The 20,102-nt window shown below is 44.0% G+C and overlaps 1 protein-coding gene across 1 annotated transcript in view; it reads left to right on the forward strand.

Annotated features, from left to right (window-relative positions):
* The window catches only part of GLMN (glomulin, FKBP associated protein), a 107,448-nt gene that overhangs the window by 5,283 nt on the left and 82,063 nt on the right, over positions 1 to 20,102 (forward strand). Inside the window, exons 3-4 of the mRNA XM_082266403.1 lie at positions 2,910 to 3,035; positions 18,824 to 18,943. Coding sequence (XP_082122529.1) covers positions 2,910 to 3,035; positions 18,824 to 18,943 — 246 coding nt within the window. The remainder of the gene's footprint in view (positions 1 to 2,909; positions 3,036 to 18,823; positions 18,944 to 20,102) is intronic.

Consider the following 20,102-nt stretch of genomic DNA (forward strand, 5'->3'; position numbering starts at 1 on the left):
CACCATGGATGGGGCACTATTCCTCCCACTGACACCATGGATGGGGCTCTGTTTTCCCATTAATATCAACAACAAGGCACAATACCTTCCATTCAAACCAATGATGGTGCATTGTTTATGCTCACTGATGGTGAGGCATTTTTTGCTCCCACTGGTCAAATTTCAGACCCCTTAAAATCTCAAGGCCAGTAAACTGGCCCTTTGTTTAGAAAGTTTGGAGACCCTTGCAGTAGAGCATACAGTAAATTTGTGACATTGGTAGAGTATACAACAGGGGTGTCCAACTCGATTTAATTGTGTGCCGCATCAGCATTATGGTTGCCTTTTAAAAGACCTGTTGTATCTGTAAGACTATGGATCTACTCTTTATCATATGAAATTATTGCCTCTTTATTTGATTATCGCTGGTTTTAGTAATAACTATCTCTGGCAGTCGAAGTCTAGGAAAAATTATGGCAAGCAGTAATTAAAAAAAAAAAAAAAATTGTTTTAATAAAAGTTTATTTTTTTTCAACTGGCACAGAATTGTAGTAGTATAATAATAAGTAGATGTCCAAAGCACCCCACCCCCCTTACATCAAATGTCAAGAATCCCCCCCCCCCCCCCAGTTACATTACAGTGCAATCCCCCCTCCTTACCTTGTGCTGCTGCTGGGAACAAGGTGAGTGCGTTCCTGGGAAGCAGAAAATTAAGGGTCTTAAAGAGAACTAGTGTCAGCTTCCGGAGTCTGCTCTATGCTAAGACCAGGGGAAGCAGAGATGAAGGGGTTGTGCAGCTGCACAGAAAGGCACAGAACCTGTAAAAGAAGTTCTGTCCTCCTCTTTGCTGCAGACTGCTGAGACAAGGATTAGAGTTGGTGCCGCAGTTGCAGGAGAGGTGCGAGGGCCACATGAAATGGCCCGGTGGACTGGATTCAGCCCACAGGGCCTTGTGTTTGACACGTGGTATACAGCATAACTGAATACAGACATGATGACCCTGAAAATGGCAGCGATACAGGACATAGGATAAAAAATTTAAGGTAAACTGTCTATAATTTTGAATTTTTAATTTTCTGAATAACCTAACCCATACCCGTGCCACTGTTTTTAAACCGCTATTAGTCCCTATGTTATTCTCTCATTGATAGTACAGACATTAAGTCGTCAGCACTGTTGCCTTGTAGAGCGTAGTACAATCTACAAAATGATGCAACGATAAATAATTTCCAAACTTTTTTCACCTTTAATGGGATCTATGAACTGTACAACTCAGTTGAACAACAAAGTGAAATCTTTTAGGTGGAGGGAAGTAAAAATAAAAAACTAAAATAATATGGTTGCATAAGTGTGCACACCCTTAAACTAATACTTTGTTAAAGCCCTTTTTGATTTTTTGTCTTTTTTGGGTATGGGTCTATCAGCAGGGCACATTTTGACTTGGCAAAATTTGCCCACTCTGATTTGCAAAAATACTCCAAATCTGTCAGATTGTGAGGGCATCACCTGTGCACAGCCCTCTTTAGATCACCCCACAGATTTTCAATTGGATTCAGGTCTGGGCTCTGGCTGGGCCATTCCAATACTTGAATCTTCTTCTGGTGAAGCTATTCCTTTCTTGATTTTGATGTATGCTTTGGGTCGTTTTCATGCTGAAAGATTAAGTTCCTCTCCATATTCAGCTTTTTAGCAGAAGCCTGAAGGTTTTGTGCCAATATTGACTGGTCTTTAGAACTGTTCATAATTCCCTGTACCTTGACGAAGGCCCCTGTTCCAGCTGAGGAAAAACAGCCCCAAAGCTTGATGCTGTCACCACCATGCTTCACTGTGGGTATGGTGTTCTTTTGGTGATGTGCAGTGTTTCTGCGCCAAAAATATTTTTTCAAATTATGGCCAAAAAGTTCAACCTTGGTTTCATCAGACGGGAACACATTTTCCCACATTCTTTTGGGAGACTTCAGATGTGTTTTTACTCGAGCTAGGATGTTTTTCTTCATAAGAAAGTGCTTCCGTCTTGCCACTCTACCCCATAGCCCAGACATATGAAGAATACGGGTGATTGTTGTCCCATGTACCACACATCCAGTACTTGCCATATATTCCTGCAGCTCCTTTAATGTTGCTGTAGGCCTCTTGGCAGCCTCCCTGACCAGTTTTCTTCTCCTCTCTTCATCAATTATAGAGGGACGTCCAGTTCTTGGTAATGTTACTGTTGTGCCATATTTTCTCCACTTGATGATGACTGTAATGACTGTGTTCCATGGTAAATCAAATGCCTTGGAAATTCTTTTGTACCCTTCTCCAGACTGATATCTTTTAACAATGAGATCCCTCTGATGCTTTGGAAGCTCTCTGTAGACCATGGCTTTTGCTGTAGGATGCGACTAAGAAAATGTCAGGAAAGACCTACTAGAACAGCTTAACTTTTTTGGAGGTTAATTAGAGGCCCTTTAAATGAAGATAGGTGTGTACTGACTCCTATTTAACATGAGTTTGAATTTGATTGCCTAATTCTGAACACAGCTACCGTACATCCCCAGTTATAAAAGCATGTGCGCACTTATGCAACCACATTATTTCAGTTTCTTTATAAATTGAGTTGTACAGTTTATAGGTCACATTAAAGGTGGAAAAAAGTTCTGAAATTATTTATCTTTGCCTCAGTTTTTTACATCACAGAAACCTGACATTTTAACAGGGGTGTGTAGACTTTCTATATCCACTGTATTATGTATGGAAATCATGCATTCTCTTTTTGACTTGGCACATAGCTCTGGTTATAGTAAAACACAATCTGATTTATGGGAATAAAGACTGCAAGTTCACTGAAGCAGGAACTGATATTGAAGCACTATATTGTGTAATGGTGGCAAGAAAAAGTCATTCCCATGTAATGTATAAATAATGCTCTTCTTCCTTTTTTTATTTAGCAAAACCTTTCAGAAGATGACCTGAAAGAAGAAGACACAAATGTGTTTCTGGTGACTTGTCAGAAGTGCCTAGAGGAGGAGCAACTGACAGCGGTGCTGGAGATAATCCAAGATGAGAGGAACCAGGTCAGATCTGATAGGATTATGGGCATCCCAGAGTATTAGAACCTTGTGTTTGTAAAGCACTGGCAAATTGCTGATGGTATATGCAACAAAAAGGCTAAGTAAACTTTGTAATCTAAAAATAAATGTATAAGTAGAAAAATACAAAACAGTCCCTACGTTACAAGTGTAAATATAATTAAAGGGAATATTTATCTTCTTTTATTGAGCTTGTACTTTAATATTGCTGTATTTACTATAAGGAAAAGACCGAGCGTACATTATTTTCAGTCGGTCAGCTGAGAGTTGCACTGTGAGAAGCAGCAAGGTATGTTGTAGGAAGCAGAGCCTGAATATGTAATGACAAAAGGGTTGTGACTCCTATTAACATGTATAGTTTACAATTATACCTAGGAACGAGGTTGGTGCATAGTTATAAGGTAACTTCCATCCAGAGGTGCCCCGAATGGAAAATTTGGTGCCGAAAATGCAGGATGCACTTGGCCGAAAACCGAAAATGACAGTTTTTAAAAAAACATTTTTATTTTTATATATAATAGTATTCAACTTTTTAATTAATTAATATCAATCTAAATGAATATGAATTTATTGTCGGCCATTATTGCCACCTTAAGGCCCCAATTGTCCTGCGACTATTGACTGCAAAGTTGCATGACAAGTCGTACCCCATGATTTCCAATGAGTACGGTTTATATTTGTGTGACTTCAAAGTAGTCCCTGCACTACTTTGGTCCGACGTTGATGCGACTTGAAGTCCATAGACGTCAAGATTACAGATTACACAGGCATTGCTTAAAGTCACGTGAATTTAAGGTCACACAAGTGTGAAAGGGCCCTAGCGCAAGAAAAGCTCAAGGAAAATGTATGTCTTCACACTGATCTGTTGCACTTATTAGTGTTGTTAGTGTGTTGGTGTTAAAAATCCTGCTTACTGCATTTTTGGTCAGTTAAAAAAAACCACACCAAAAACGCTCCTTCCTGTTGAAATGCATTGAAATTGCAGCAGGAATGCATCATCAACGCACCCGTGTTACTTTTTGATGTGGTTTTTGAATCCCATGACCTATAAAAACAAACCATAATCGCGGTAAAATGGCTAAAAAATCATGCAAAAATCTCATGCGTTTTCGGTGCCATTATCGGCACCTTTTTCTCTGATCAGCAAAAGGTGGATAACACCATTTTAGGCTGATGTTTTGGCAGCCGAAATTTCGGTGCATCTCTACTTCCATCAGTCTGATTTCTAAAACCCCGTTCACACTGGGGCGACGCTACTTGCCGGGGCGACCTCACAGGTCACGGTGCGCAGCTCGCACCGCGACCTCGGAGCGGCCGGCACGGACTTCATGTCGTTGAAGTCAATGCAGGTCGCCCCAAAGAAGCTCCGGACCCTTTTCCTAAGTGGGAGCGACTTGTGTCGCTATTATTAGAACGGGTCCACAGCTTCTCTATGGCAGGCGACCTACGGCGACCTGTCAGGCGACCAGGTCGCCTGACAGGTCGCCCCAGTGTGAACGGGGTCTAAGTGAGTATTCATGTGTATATATGTAAACCTTGAAACAACTATATTTTCTTTTTAAAGAGACCCTGTTACTACCTCCTAAATGGTAGAAGAAGAAGAGTAAAAAAAGTATTCACCAACCAACAGTGTGTACAGTCTTTCTCTGCTCCTAGTAAACTCTTCTGCTGTCTGTCTTGAACATGCATTCAGCAGGAATTAGAAAACAGGGGTGTTGGGGAAACCCGCTATGCCATAATCAAATCATAATGATTGTAACTTAGAAACGGTAAGAAATAAATAGTTTTATATTCCATGGGTAATGTAGCAAACAACCAATAAATATTGCAGGACCAAGGTAACCTGAAATATGGTATACCGGAGTCTGGAGCCAAATGGACCGGCCCCTGTGTCTGACATTGCCTTCATATGGCGGAGCATCACTGTAAACTTCTGCCAGTCCTACACATCCTCTGCTGGCGTGGTTCCTCCCCTCTGTGCGGCCGTCACTTCCGGGTGTCCTGGCCGTCATTGGCACTCTCTATCCGGCCTGGTGTCACCAGCTTGTTCCACCCCAGAGACCGCATAGGAGTCTGCCCCTGGATCCTGCGGCTCACTGGGCTGCACATGACACACCTCATTGGAAGCCGCGGCTATTATATTCCACCTGCCCGTGGTCCAGCTGACATCCCAATCAATGCAGGAGTTCCTTTTTTATCCATTTGGCTCCAGACTCCGGTACACCATATTCCAAGTTAACTTGGTCCTGCAATATTGATTAGTTGGCTGTTTCTTGGAACTTGTATGCTTGATTACGCATGGAATAAACTATTTATTATCATTTCTGAGTTATGCTCATTAAGATTTCATTTAGGCACAGCGCTTTACCCCACATTCCTGGTTTCTTTTCTTTTTGTCTCATCGGTCCATGAACTTGGGGTAGCAGTGGCCAAAGATAAACATTACATTCTCCACTTGGGCAGTTGGTAATTTCTCTTCAGTTCCGCAGGGCTTGCATCGCACATGTGTCACTTGAGAGACAGGTCCATGACTGCTTTGGGCAGGTGACATCAGGGATAAGGTGGTGGTGTCCAGAAGCAAATGGTGTGCATTTTTTGACCAAGGGATGGAGGCAGCTATCAAGGTCAAAAATGAGTTACATTTGTTTAGGCTGGTTAATAGTTGGCTGATATGCTGAGGACAAAATCTATTTAAAAAGGTTTCTCAGAAGAGTTCCACTTACCTTGAAAGGTTTATTTACTGATTTACAGAGTACAGGAGAGGACACTGTACAACAGTGCAAGACTAAAGGTAGGGCCGGAGTTAAACTTTAAAAGTCTTCCCTGGATTAGAAAATGTTGAGGCTTTAGCGTTGTTCCTACAAGCCACTGCACTACAGAGAAAGTAGCTTCCATGTGCACTTTGCTTTACGTATACAAAGCGCTTTGCAAATGTTTTTTTTCTTGTTTTAATTTTTGTTATGGGGAATCTACATCATGACAAACTTTAGTGCTAAAACAATACTAGCAATAAGTAAAGGGGGGTAAAGCTGCGCTAAATGATAAGTGTACCCCCCTTTACTTGTTACTTTGGTGTTTCCCACTGTAGCTGCAGCTTTGATTTAATTCAATTGTTCACTTTATTGGATTTTTTGTATTTAGCGCGGTTATTTTTTACAAATACTAGCAATAAGTTCAAATAAAACATCCAAACCAAAACTTTTTTTTTTTTTTTTGTCATTTTTGGATGGAGTAGGTATTAAACCCCAGTCTGGTTTATTTTTGTGTTATCTGTGTCTGAGATTTCACTTCAGTTCCTGTTCTGGAGACCCCACAAGATGTATGAGGGTTTTTTTTTCCCCATCATTTCCTAAATTAAGGGAAATCCTTTCTTGGACACTTGTCATCTCAACAAGTGTGCCCATTAGAAACTTTCCCCCTCATTCCTCTTTAGTGACAACTTTGGACAATCTTTTATATAGTCCCTCACTAAGTGCCCATTCACACTACCGCGACTGGTCAGCCTGACAAGTCACGGCCCATGCAGTGCTACGGAAACCGTTCTAATAGGAGCGACTCAAGTCGCTCCGACTTAGAAAGTGGTTCCTGTACTACTTCGGGGCGACATCGGAGCGACTTTCATTGACATGCATTATATGAAGTCCGTGCAAGTCGCGCCGAAGTCGCGGTGAACGCGACTTCACAGGTCGCCCCCGAAGTCCTGCCGCGGTAGTGTGGACCGGCACGAAGTCCAGGTGAATCTTTTAAATGGGACACAAACTGCAATAAAATCCTGAAAAAAGATTAACCCTTCCATGCTTCATCCTAAATTTAAAAAAAAAAACGTATATTGGGTTCATTTGGATTTATCTTGCTTTCTTAAATATTGTCTGGGAATATAGATCTTCCCCCACCCCAGGCAAACCGTTTTGCCACACTACTTGTTATATCCCCCTACTTTGTGTTCCATATATTACTACATTATAATCATCCATGTTTAAATGCCAAGTTCACCTTTGGGAGCATGTTACATGATATTACACCCGTATTTAGGGTGTAATGTGTAACATGCTCAGTAGGGGGAAAACATCTCCCCCCCCCCAGAGCATTTTTGGTGTTGCAGCTCTTGCTGAAAGTCGCTGCACACCAGAAGGACTGCAACTGGCACTCCTGTTGCATGTCAAAACTCAGCAGTTCAGAGTGAAGAAAGCGATCAAGCATTCACCAGAGAGCACCTCCTCCGGTCACACAATACAGCCGAGGTAGAACTTCACTTTTACTCTGAAATACCTAGTCCTGGTGAGTTGATTTCCTGGAAGGGGGGAGCTATAAAGAGGGGGGGAGGGGAAATCTGTACTGGATGTGGGGGGAAATCTGTACTGTAGGGGTAAACTGTACTAGGGGGAGCTAGACTGGAGATGGGAAATCTGTACAAAGGGAACTGTCTCAGGGGGTGCAGCTGTACTAGTGGTGTTGTGATGGGGAGGAGAATGAATGTAGTTTTCAATCACAACTGTCAGTGACAGCTTGGGTCCCTACTGAGGATCGGGAAACCAATCAGAGTAGACTTGTGATCAATATGTCCGCTATGACATAGTGGGGTTGATTTACTAAAACTGGAGTGTGCAAAATCTGTTGCAGCTCTGCATTAAAACCAATCGGCTTCCATGTTTTCTTGTCAAAGCTTAAATGAACAAGTTAAAGTTAGAAGCTGATTGGCTACCATCAGATTTTGCACTCTCCAGTTTTAGTAAATCAACCCCAGTGATCATATGCAGGCTGAAGGCTGTTGCTGCAGTGCCATTCGTTTTAAAGGGGAACTAAAGTGTATTTTAAGAAAAAATACCTAGCAGGTAGGCTTTTATTGATTGGAGTCCATGGGGCATATTTATAAAACCAGTGCAACATTCACAAAATATTCTCTGCTGGTGAATAATATTGGTGCTAATACAGTGCATCTGGAAAGTATTCACAGCGCTTCACTTTTTTTAAGTTTTTTGTTATGGTACAGCCTTATTCCTAAATGGATTCAATTCATACGTTTTTTTTTTTTTTTTTGTTTTGTTTTTTGTTTTTTTTAATTCCACAAACAATACTCCATAATGACAGCAGGAAATAAGTTTGTTTTGAAATCCTTGCAAATTTTATTAAAAATAAAAAAACGAAAAAAAAAACCCATTTACATAAGTATTCACAGCCTTTGCTCAATACTTTGTTGAATCACCTTTGGCACCAATTACAGCCTCAAGTCTCTTTGAGTATGATGCTACAAGCTTGGCACACCTATTTGTGGGCAGTTTCTCCCATTCTTTGCAGGACCTCTCAAGCTTCATCAGGTTGGATGGGGAGCATCGGCGCACAGCCATTTTCAGATCTCTCCAGAGATGTTCAATTGGGTTCAAGTCTGGGCTCTGACTGGGCCACTCAATGACTTTCACAGAGTTGTCCCATATCCACTCATTTGTTATGTTGGCTTTGTGCTTGGGGTCATTGTCCTGTTGTAAAAAACACAGGCAAAGACACCCAGGTGCTGGTCGGATCCGCCGTCCAGTGATCAGATATCCAAAGAGAAAAAGTGTGACCGTACTCAGAGGTAGATAAACTTGAAGTGTTTATTCCCAATTCGTTGAAAACAACAGTGCATCGAACAGACATGGACACGGTTAACGCGTTTCACGACTCTATGGGTCGCTTACTCATAACAGTCATTGTCCTGTTGGCACAGTCTGAGGTCCAGAGCACTCTGGAACAGGTTTTCATCAAAGATATCTCTGTACAGGAGAAGTGCTCACTAGCACATATTTAGACAGATTTGTGAACAAGATTTGAGAGAAATAGGCCTTTTGTGTACATAGAAAAAGTCTTAGATCTTTGAGTTCAGCCCATGAAAAATGGGGGCAAAAACAAAAGTGTTGTTTTATAATTTTGTTCAGTGTATGTGTGATATATATCTCTATCTCACAAATTAAAGACGATACGTTAAGAGGGGGTTGTAACCATGCAAAGTCATGGTAAAGGGTCCGTTTTTACTGACACATGCTGCTGCTAAATTTGGCCTTTGCATTTAGACATCAACATTGTCTGGTTATGAAATTGTTAATGAGCAGAAATTTTTAGCTTATACATATAAATCATTTTAAACTACACTGTGGCTAAGTGGTTAGCACTTCCACCTGGCAGCACTAGGGTCGTTGGTTCGAAACCCTACCAAGGCACTACCTGCCTGGAATTTCCTCCTGCATGGGTTTCTTCCGGGTACTCCAGATTCCTCCTATACTCCAAAGACATGCTGGTAGGTTAATTGGCTCCAGTCTAAATTGGCCCTAGTATGTGTGAATGTGAGTTGGGGACCTTAGATTGTAAGCTCCTTGAGGGCAGGGACTGATGTGAATGTACATGTGTAAATTGATGGCGCTATATAAGTACCTGTAATAAATAAATAAAACTATACATAGAAATATAGTTTTATAAAACACACAGAGTAAGGCAATTTTAAGCTGCTCTCTTTAACTCCTCTTAATGTTGGCTGATATTATACAAGGAGAAACCAAAAGGATTTTTTTTATCTATAATGTAGCTAAAAAATATTCCACGTTAGTTGATTCTGCATTCAGACATAGCACAGGTCTTAGAACGTCGGGTAGAGAGGATCTTGAAGTGAATTATTGTCAGTGAAAGCTTGTAGTTTTATTACGTTTGTGTAGTCTATGCACAGTATAGTATGTCTCTCTTTTTTGTGATATATGCTTGATTTATTAAAAAAAAACCAGTTACGAATCGCAGTATGTCTCTTTTAACTGAAGTGATATCTCCACATTTAAACGTCATCTTTATTTTCCACATAACCTCGAGACTCAAACACAGTTGAGCTGTAATCCTGTGCTACAGACATATGGACAGATCTGCAGGGCTGTCATTTATCTTCATAGCTGGAGAATCCGATTAACTGTTACATCTGCTATTTCAGTTCCTGTAGTGTGGATGAGATGAAAACATAGGTCTAAATCACTGCACATGAGGACATTTGGGGGTAAACAGAGATTGTACTGAGATTTAGCTGGTGTTGATGAAGATGTAGCTTGATAAATGTACTCTATGATTCTTCTTTCAATGCGTAAACAACAATTCCATTTTTCTCATGACTTTTTCACACAAAATCAGAAACCCTGAAAAGATATTTCACTCAAGCATTACAGCAGTTTGAGCCCCTTGAACAAGAAGAATAGATGAGAGCCTGATAGGGTCAGGGTTAAAGAGATGGCTAATTATACCAATAGATAACCCAAACTGGATACTTTATTATTTATTACAGCTTCACAGGCGAGGCAAACAGCACTACGGTGCTCTTCCAGTGCATGCAATCATGCCCTCCCAAAGGCCATGTATAAAAAAACGATTTGGATTAATTAATAAACGATCCAGGGATTGCTGGACCTATAATTTCTTAAAAAATATTTTTACAAACAAAAAAAAGAGTTCCATATCGTTCCACACAATGGTTTCGGGCTATATGCTTGCACCCTTCTTCCAATGACAGTAAGTTTACATTCTTTGAGCCCCCGTTCACACTAAGGCGACCTGTGAGGCGACCTGGTCGCCTCACAGGTCGCCGCAGGTCGCCTTCCATAGGGAAGCTGCGGACCCGTTCTAATAGGAGCGACACAAGTCGCTCTGACTTAGAAAAAGGGTCCGGAGCTTCTTTGGGGCGACCAGGAGGCAACCGCCATAGACTTCAATGTTATGAAGTCCGTGGCAGCCGCTCCGAGGTCGCGGCGCGCTGCTCGCACCGTGACCTCGGAGGTCGCCCCTGGAAGTAGCGTCGCCTGCATGTGAACGGGGACTTATACTGGTACATTTTACACCAGGAATCAATTAGGTATCAATTAAGTAATTAAACAAAACAAGTGAACCTAAATTAATCCATCCTGAGGCCCGGTTCACATTGGTGCGACATACGCTCCAACTTTGGTAGCACATGTGTATAAATCAATGGTTTCCTATGAGAGCCATCTTAACAGGTCCTACTCAAATCGGTCTGAATTTGAAAAAGGTTTCTGCACTACTACGGTCTGACTTCAGCCCATTCATTACCATTATGGTCGGATCATCATCTTAATTGATCCAACTTTGGCATGCGACTTGTGTTCTGAGGATCTTCAAGGGGAACCCCATGCCAAAATTAAAGAAAAAAATGCGTGGGCCCCGCCCCCAAGACCATACCAGACCCTTATCCGAGCATGAAGCCTGGCAGGTCAGGAAAGGGGGGCAATGGAATACCCCCCACATGCCCTCAACATGGGGGTTGGCGCTTTGGGGCAGGAGGGCTCTGCGCCCCCCCACCCCAAAGCACATTGTCCCCATTTTTATGGGAACAAGGGTCTCTTCCAGATAACCCTGGGTGGTGGTTGTGGGGGTCTGCGGGGGGATTATCGGAATCTGGAAGCCCCTTTATCAAGGGGGCTCCCAGATCCCGGCCCCCCCCACCCTATGTGAATGAGTATATGGGGTACATTTTACCCCTATTCATTCACCCAAAAAAAGTTTCAAAAATAAAAACAGTAAACAGGCTTTTGACCGAGTCCTTTTTATTAAATTAGCTCCAATGTGTCTTATCCCTCCAATTCTGGTTCTTCTCTTTCCTGTGATGTCTTCTTCCTTCGGTTCTTCCCACTGTGCTGATGTCTTCTGGTTATTCCTCCAGCTCTTTTCTCTCCCTCGGCTGTCTTCTTCCTCTGGTTCTTCTCTCGCCTTATTTTTTTATTTTTGGTGTGGGGTCCCCCTCTCAAGATTCATACCAGACTCAAAGGGCGCTTGGTATTGTCGGATCCTTTTCATTGAAGTCGTAGGGAAAAGTTGGAGCGGAAGTTGTCCGACTTCCATGTCGGAGCAGTGTGAACTCGGCCTAAATCTTAGAGAGACAGCTAAACGAGATGCAATCACCCTCCAGCATTCCACAGGAAGCATTCCGGTAGCAACCAATTGCCGAAAAAAAAAAAACAGACACATACAATTAATCGAAGAGGGGAAGGAGAGAAAGGCGCCAAGCAGCCAATAGTATAAAACATAAAAAAACAGTAAACATAAAAAACTAAATAACAGGTTCAACTCTAACATTGAAGACTGTCAAAGCCAGGGTGGCCTGTGTGAAGGATCCTGAGCGAGATAGTGGGATGGTCTTTGCAGCAGCGTGGCCCCCTTGGAGAATTGTATCAGTTACCATATACCTAGGTTGTGAGACTGTGTCCCATTTCCACAATGTCTAGCAAGTGGCAATTTAGTAAGTTTATCCCTTATTGAGTATTTGTCTGGCAATTCTATCTTTTACTTATTGTGTTGTTTCAACCACATACAAAAGGCCACACGGGCACTTAATTATACAGTGGGGAAAATAATTATTTGATCCACTGCAGATTTTTTAAGTTTGCCCTCTCACAAAGAAAGGGTCTATAAGTTTTATCATTGGTGTATTTTAGGTGATCGAGACAAAATCAACCAAAAATCCAGAAAAACACGAAACAAATGTTATAACCTGAGTTGCAGTTCAGTGAGTAAAATAAGTATTCGATCCCCAAGCAAAACATGACAGTACTTGATGGAGAATTCCTTGTTGGCAAGCACAGAGATAAGATGTTTCTTGAAGTTAGTGACCAGGTTTGCACACATCTCAGGAGGGATTTTGGTCCACTCCTCTTTACAGATCTTCTCTAAATCCTTAGGGTTTCTTGGCTGTCCCTTTGTAACTCAAAGTTTCAGCTCTCTCTATAAATTTTAAAGAGGAAGTAAAGTCTTCCGTTTTTTTTTTTTTCTTCCCTGCAAAGTAAATACATAATGTGCTAGTATGCATTGCAAACTAGCACATTATGTGACACTCACCTGCAAACGAAGCCCGCGTTGTCCCCGGTCTGCGGACTCCGGCTGTATTATTGGGCGTAGCCGCATGGTGACCCTCCCGTGCATGCACGTGGGAGCCGCCGGTCCCAGCACAGGGCTCTGAAGAAACGGCACAGGCGGCCGTAACTTCAGAGTGAACGTGCAGATGACGTCATAGGCTGCATGCAATGTAAATATCTCCTAAACGGTGCAAGTTTAGGAGATATTTACAGTACCTATTGGTAGGCCTTATTATAGGCTCATCTATACAGTAGGTACAAGTTATAAAGGTCTGGAGATTGGCCAGGCCACTCCATGACCTTAATGTGCTTCTTCAGCCACTCCTTTGTGTTCTTAGCGGTATGCTTTGGGTAATTGTCATGCTGGAAGACCCATCCATGACCCATCTTCAGTGTTCTGGCTGAGGGAAGAAGGTTCTCATCCAAGATTTTACAATATATGGTCCCTCCATGCAGCAAAGTCGGCCTGTACCTTTAGAAGAGAAACAGCCCAAAAGCATAATGTTTCCACCTCCGTGCTTGACTTTAGGGATGGTGTTCTTAGGGTCATAGTCAGCATTTTTCTTCATCCAAACACAGCGAGTCGAGTTAATGCCAAAGAGTTAAATTTTGGTCTCATTTGACCACAGCACTTTCTCCCAATCCTTCTCTGAATCATTTAGATGTTCTTTGGCAAACTTCAGACCAGCCTGCACATGTGCCTTCTTCAGGAAGTGGGACCTTACGGGCGCTGCAGGATTTCAATCCATGGCAGCGTATTGTGTTACCAATGGTTTGCTTGGTGACTGTGGTCCCAACTGCCTAGAGATCATTCATAAGCTTCTCCCGTGAAGTTCTGTGCTGATCCCTCACTTTTACTTTTTATCTTTCATATTCGTTGATTATGATCAGTTGGTTTTATGTATAGATCACTAAAGAGCCTGCCATTTTTTATCATTATACATATGTCCAAAAACTGAATTTTTTCTTGACCTACATTCATTTTAAACTTCAAACTGGGTATTAAATAGTTAATATATGCATGAGACGGTGACAAATGTGTGTGTTCAAGTCACCCTCCCATACTGCAAACACATCGTCCAAAAACGGAATAACATTCGCAATTTTCCTTAAGTAGAATGTTAAATAAATAAAAGATTTTTCAACCATGTCCACAAATGTGTTTGCACATTGGGGGGCAATATTTGAGCCCATCACTGCACCCCTGATTTGAAAGTAATACGTCTCCTTAAGGAGAGAGACATTTTCTTTCAATACAATTTTCAATAATTGTATCAAGAAGGTAATTTGGCTCATATTATACAATCCTGGTGCAATACAGAGGCTGCAGCAGGCTTCAATTCCTAATTAATGTGGAACCACTGTGTCCCAAGTGACCAGTAAAGGAATCTGCTGAAACAGTTAAATTACTGATTTTGGTAACAAAAATAATGAGAATCTCGTATATACGATCTCATTTGTGTTGTTAGTGGTGTAATACATTTCTATCCTTCCCTTTACAATCACTTTAAAACATTTTCTGTATTAAGGTAAACAATGCCCCATTACCTGTCCTACCATCCTCTGTCCCTAAACACTTGCCTAGCTCCATGTCACTACTCCTATGCTGTCTTCGGCTCCAGCAACTCTCCCTTCACTTCCTGCTTTTACTGGAGGAACTGAGGTCAGTAGAGCCATAGGCTCACAGTCAAACTCGTGTGAGGAGGGAGCAGGGTGTGACATCAGCACTGTGTGTGTCTATGGACACACAGCCCAGTACTCAATGGGATCACACATGCATGAGTGCCTCCTTTGCACCCGGCTTCCATCAGGAGGCACCAGAAGAAGGTCTCAACAGTGCCGGCATGGACTGCTGGAAGAAGAGGAAAGTTACCTTTCTGTGTAATATCATTGCACAGAGCAGCTATGTATAACCTCCTTTTTTTACTTTTTTTTTTCTTAAGTGCTCTAAGGCTCCATGTACACGGGACGCTGGAAATGGCCGTTTAGGAGCAGTTGGGCGTTTTTTTCAGAAGTCCCTGAACGCAGCTCCATGTTATCTTATCTGTCCATGTACACATGGTAGTTTACAGTCATTTGCAGGCAGTTGCGTTCAGGGACTTTTTTTAGAACGCAATTATATTGCGTTCGAACGTGTGTTTCCCGACGTTTCAAACGCAGAAACGCGGCCGAACGTGACTAAACGTGACTGAACGTGATGAACCTACGTTCAGCCACGTTATACGTTTTTTTTCTTCCATTCAAAATCAATGGTTCCCTATGGGAGCCTATTGATTTGAATGGAAGTCGCACCGCAAGTCGGATCCGACTTGCGGCACGACCTGCACTGTGAGAATCTTGAGGGGGAACTCCACGCCAAAAATGGGAAAAAAAACTGCGTGGGGTTCCCCCCCAGGTTCCAAACCAGGCCCTTCGGGTCCGGAATGGAATTTGAGGGTAGCCCCACGCCGGAAAAACGGCGTGGGGTCCCCCCCAAAATCCATACCAGACCCTTATCCGAGCATGCAGCCCGGCAGGCCAGGAAAGGGGAGGGGACGAGCGAGCGGCCCCACCCCCCCTGGACCACACCAGGCCACATGCCCTTAACATGGGGGGGTGTTGGTGCTTTGGGGCAGGGGGAGCTCTGCACCCCCCACCTCAAAGCACCCTGCCCCCATGTTGATGAGGACAAGGGCCTCATCCCCACAACCCTGGCCGGTGGTTGTGGGGGTCTGCGGGCAGGGGGCTGATCGGAATCTGGAAGCCCCCTTTAACAAGGGGGCCCCCCAGATCCCGGACCCCCTCCCTATGTGAATGGGTATTGGGGTACACTGTACCCCTACCCATTCACCCCATAAAAGATAGTGTATGTAAATAATGACAGGAGACGTTTTGGAAAGTTTATTAAAAATCTTCATCCGGCTCTTCGGGGTCTTCTCCTCTCCGGGGGTCTTCTGCTCTTTTGCTGTCCGCCCTTCTGCTGTCCTCTCTTCTTGTCTTCTCCTCTCCGGGGGTCTTCTGCTCTTTTGCTGTCCGCCCTTCTGCTGTCCTCTCTTCTTGTCTTCTCCTCTCCGGGGGTCTTCTGCTCTTTTGCTGTCCGCCCTTCTGATGTCCTCTCTTCTTGTCTTCTCCTCTCCGGTCTTCTGCTCTTGTGCTGTCGGCTCTCCTTCTTCCTCCGGTCCTCCTCCGACGACGTCTCCAGCGATTATGCCGGCCTCTGGTCTCTGCAGCTTATTATATAGCCATTAGGGCCGTGGCCGCCAGATGACGTCATCGGGAGACCACGCCCCTTGTGTCACATGTGACGTCACATGTGACACAAGGGGCGTGGTCTCCCGATGACGTCATCTGGCGGCCACGCCCCTAATGGCTATATAATAAGCTGCAGAGACCAGAGGCCGGCATAATCGCTGGAGACGTCGTCGGAGGAGGACCGGAGGAAGAAGGAGAGCCGACAGCACAAGAGCAGAAGACCGGAGAGGAGAAGACAAGAAGAGAGGACATCAGAAGGGCGGACAGCAAAAGAGCAGAAGACCCCACGGAGAGAAGACAGCAGAAGACCCCCGGAGAGGAGAAGACAAGAAGAGAGGACAGCAGAAGGGCGGACAGCAAAAGAGCAGAAGACCCCACGGAGAGAAGACAGCAGAAGACCCCCGGAGAGGAGAAGACAAGAAGAGAGGACAGCAGAAGGGCGGACAGCAAAAGAGCAGAAGACCCCCGGAGAAGAGAAGACCCCGAAGAGCCGGATGAAGATTTTTAATAAACTTTCCAAAACGTCTCCTGTCATTATTTACATACACTATCTTTTATGGGGTGAATGGGTAGGGGTACAGTGTACCCCAATACCCATTCACATAGGGAGGGGGTCCGGGATCTGGGGGGCCCCCTTGTTAAAGGGGGCTTCCAGATTCTGATCAGCCCCCTGCCCGCAGACCCCCACAACCACCGGCCAGGGTTGTGGGGATGAGGCCCTTGTCCTCATCAACATGGGGGCAGGGTGCTTTGAGGTGGGGGGTGCAGAGCTCCCCCTGCCCCAAAGCACCAACACCCCCCCATGTTGAGGGCATGTGGCCTGGTGTGGTCCAGGGGGGGTGGGGCCGCTCGCTCGTCCCCTCCCCTTTCCTGGCCTGCCGGGCTGCATGCTCGGATAAGGGTCTGGTATGGATTTTGGGGGGGACCCCACGCCGTTTTTCCGGCGTGGGGCTACCCTCAAATTCCATTCCGGACCCGAAGGGCCTGGTTTGGAACCTGGGGGGGGAACCCCACGCAGTTTTTTTTCCCATTTTTGGCGTGGAGTTCCCCCTCAAGATTCTCACAGTGCAGGTCGCGCCGCAAGTCGGATCCGACTTGCGGTGCGACTTCCATTCTAATCAATAGGCTCCCATAGGGAACCATTGATTTTGAATGGAGGCAGAAAAACGCTGCTAAAAGCAACGTGGCCAAACGTGCAATAACGCAAATGGAAAAAGCTACTGAAAGCACGTTTAACAGCTGCTTTTTCCCGGCGTCAGAAATAGCTTTGCAGGACGTTTTTTCTAACGTCCCGTGTACATGGAGCCTTAGTATCACTTTTAGGCCTCATGCACACTGGACTTTTTACAGTTGCTTCTAGGGGCATCTGGTGTTTTTCTCTTTTTTTTTTTTTTTTTTCCCCTGCCTCTAAACTCCCCTGCATGTTAGCCTAAGTCCATGCATTAATAGGCTTTTAGCAGCGTTTAGTGGCCGGGGCTTTTTGAAGCAGTAAAAACCCCCACTGCCAGTATGTCCAGGAGCAGCAGCGTTTTGGGCAGAAAAAAAAAAGCTTGACGCTGCTAAACATGTCTAAACATGCCTAAATGCTAGGCGCTTTTAGCACTTGAGTGTTTTTTAATTTCAATAGCCATTATAAATTATTATTCTGGCCAACAAAATAAATTAACGTCCAAGCACTTGACGCATGTAAAAGCTTTAGACACTTTACAAGGGCAAGCCTTTTTTCTGTTGAAACGCTGCTGCCAGGAGGAAAGCTTCTAGCAGAGTTTGCAAAAAATATTGGCCTAAATATTGACCGTAGAAATGCTTTAATAACATAACCAATTTTCTTTTTTATGTAAGAAGAGGTTTTTTTTTTTTTTTTTTTTTAAAACCTCCATTTTTCAAAGAATATTAAAACAAGAAATTTGTTTATTGTGGGATGTGGTGTGTGTATATAATATGGGTGGACTTCTGCTGCAGCACTCATTTATTTGTGGCAGGTCTTTCAGCTGAGATCAGTGGCGGCTGGTGCTCCATGGGCCGGGGGGCGTCAGACGGACCGCACCATACCCCCTCCCCGGACCACACCAGGCCGCATCTCATACCCCCCCCCCCCAGGGCCACAGCAGGACGCAGGACCCCCCACCGGCTCACTCACCCAGCGACGGCTTTGGCTTCTTCCCCCTCATCTGCGTCTCCTCCCTCCGCCTCCTCCATGTTCCATGGCATGGTTTCTCCTTTTGGCCAATCAGGAAACTGGTCTCAGGACCCGCTTCCTGATTGGCCAGGAGGAGGATCTGTGTGACAAAAGCGAATAATCATTCGCTATTGTCACACAACTGGGTGGGCTCGGGGCGCAGAGCCCACACTTTTTTTTAGCCTATTAGAGCCTCTGGCTCTAATCACATGGTTAAAAAAAAAGCCCCATTGAACTCCATGTGCCCCGCATGTAGATTAGGGGGCCGGACGCATGGATGGGGGGATGACACCCCTGCGCCCCCAATGCACCAGCCGCCACTGGCTGAGATCCTCGATGAGGTCTTTATTCAAGTTAGAAGTTTGTCAGTTATATGGGTGGTAAATCATTACCTACCTTGGTCAGAACACTCTCTACTTCTAGGTAGGAATGCATGTTCTTCCACTATTCAGTTATGCAATACGAAGTGATATATTTTTTTTTTTTTCCTGTAGGTCGTCATCAGAAATACAGGGTGGAATCTCATTGGACCCATAACAAAGTGCATGCTCACTAATGAACCTGGTAGTGACAAAGAGAAAACCTGTTTACAGATGATTAATGACCTGATACAGGTAAGACCATTTTTGCTTTTAGGTTGAAAGGTGAAATTTTGCTGTCATGTATTTGGTGCAGTTGGTTTGCTATGCCTGTTCAACAGATGGCTAGCTGAAGCCACAGTAGAACCATTTTTTCTGTGGTGACTGTAAGGCCTCATTCACTCAGATAGGTTCAGTGCTTAGACCTGGGCGAGGCTCTGTTTACCCACACAGGACTGCTATATGCATTCCTGTACAGGCAATCCCATTGATACCCATTGTGATTCAGCAGTTGTATGGATACAGCTGCTGCTCCCAATTGGACTTCCGTGCGGGTGTATGTCCTGCCACCAAGGTTTGGCCTATATTGCTGTATTAGCGTTATTGTGAGTTTTTACTTCTTTTACCAGTAAGGTTTTATCTGGTAATACACTAGACCAGTGCTCCAAACTGCAGCCCGAGGGCCAGATTTTGTCCTTCACTTACCTTTATTTGGCCCTTGGGGCACTATTCCACCAACTGTCACCAATGATGGAGCACTGCTCTTATTGATATCAACAATAGGGCACTATTCCTCCCATTAAAACAATGAAGGTACATTAATGCCAGGGCATTATCTACTTCCACTGGCCACAGTCTGGCCCCCCTAAAGCCTGAATGACAGTAATTTGGGCCTTTGCTTAGAGAGTTTGGAGACCACTGCACTAGACCTTTGCGCCCTTTTGTTTTTGTGTATGTCTGTTTTCAAGATTTCCCGGTCTGAAGAGGGCAGCATTGGCGCCACTTACCTTGTCTGAGACATGAATTGAAACGTGAATGATCTTTACTACAGTCCCTCTGTGGTGCTGGCGTCTTGTGGTGCTGGCCCAGTGTATGGACAAGCAATGCCACACGGACAGGTAGTTCAATGAGAACTACAAGCCGACAGCCAAAAAGGCTGTCAGTAGTTCATCCATTTACGGAACCCCGCACGGCTGAACTCTTTTCAAAAAGTGACAGCTAGTACAGGGAACCTCTCCCTGTACTGCTGTCACAAAGAGTGCGGGGATCGCCGATCGGCTGCAGTATTGGGAACATGTTACATGTTCATCGGTGTCAAATTAGTACAGCGCAATCATCTAAATATTGTGATATATATATATATATATATATATATATATATATATATATATATATATATATATATATATATATA

Source organism: Pelophylax lessonae (assembly GCF_965119305.1).
Source record: "Pelophylax lessonae genome assembly, chromosome: 8".
NCBI classification, from domain to species: Eukaryota; Metazoa; Chordata; class Amphibia; order Anura; family Ranidae; genus Pelophylax; species Pelophylax lessonae.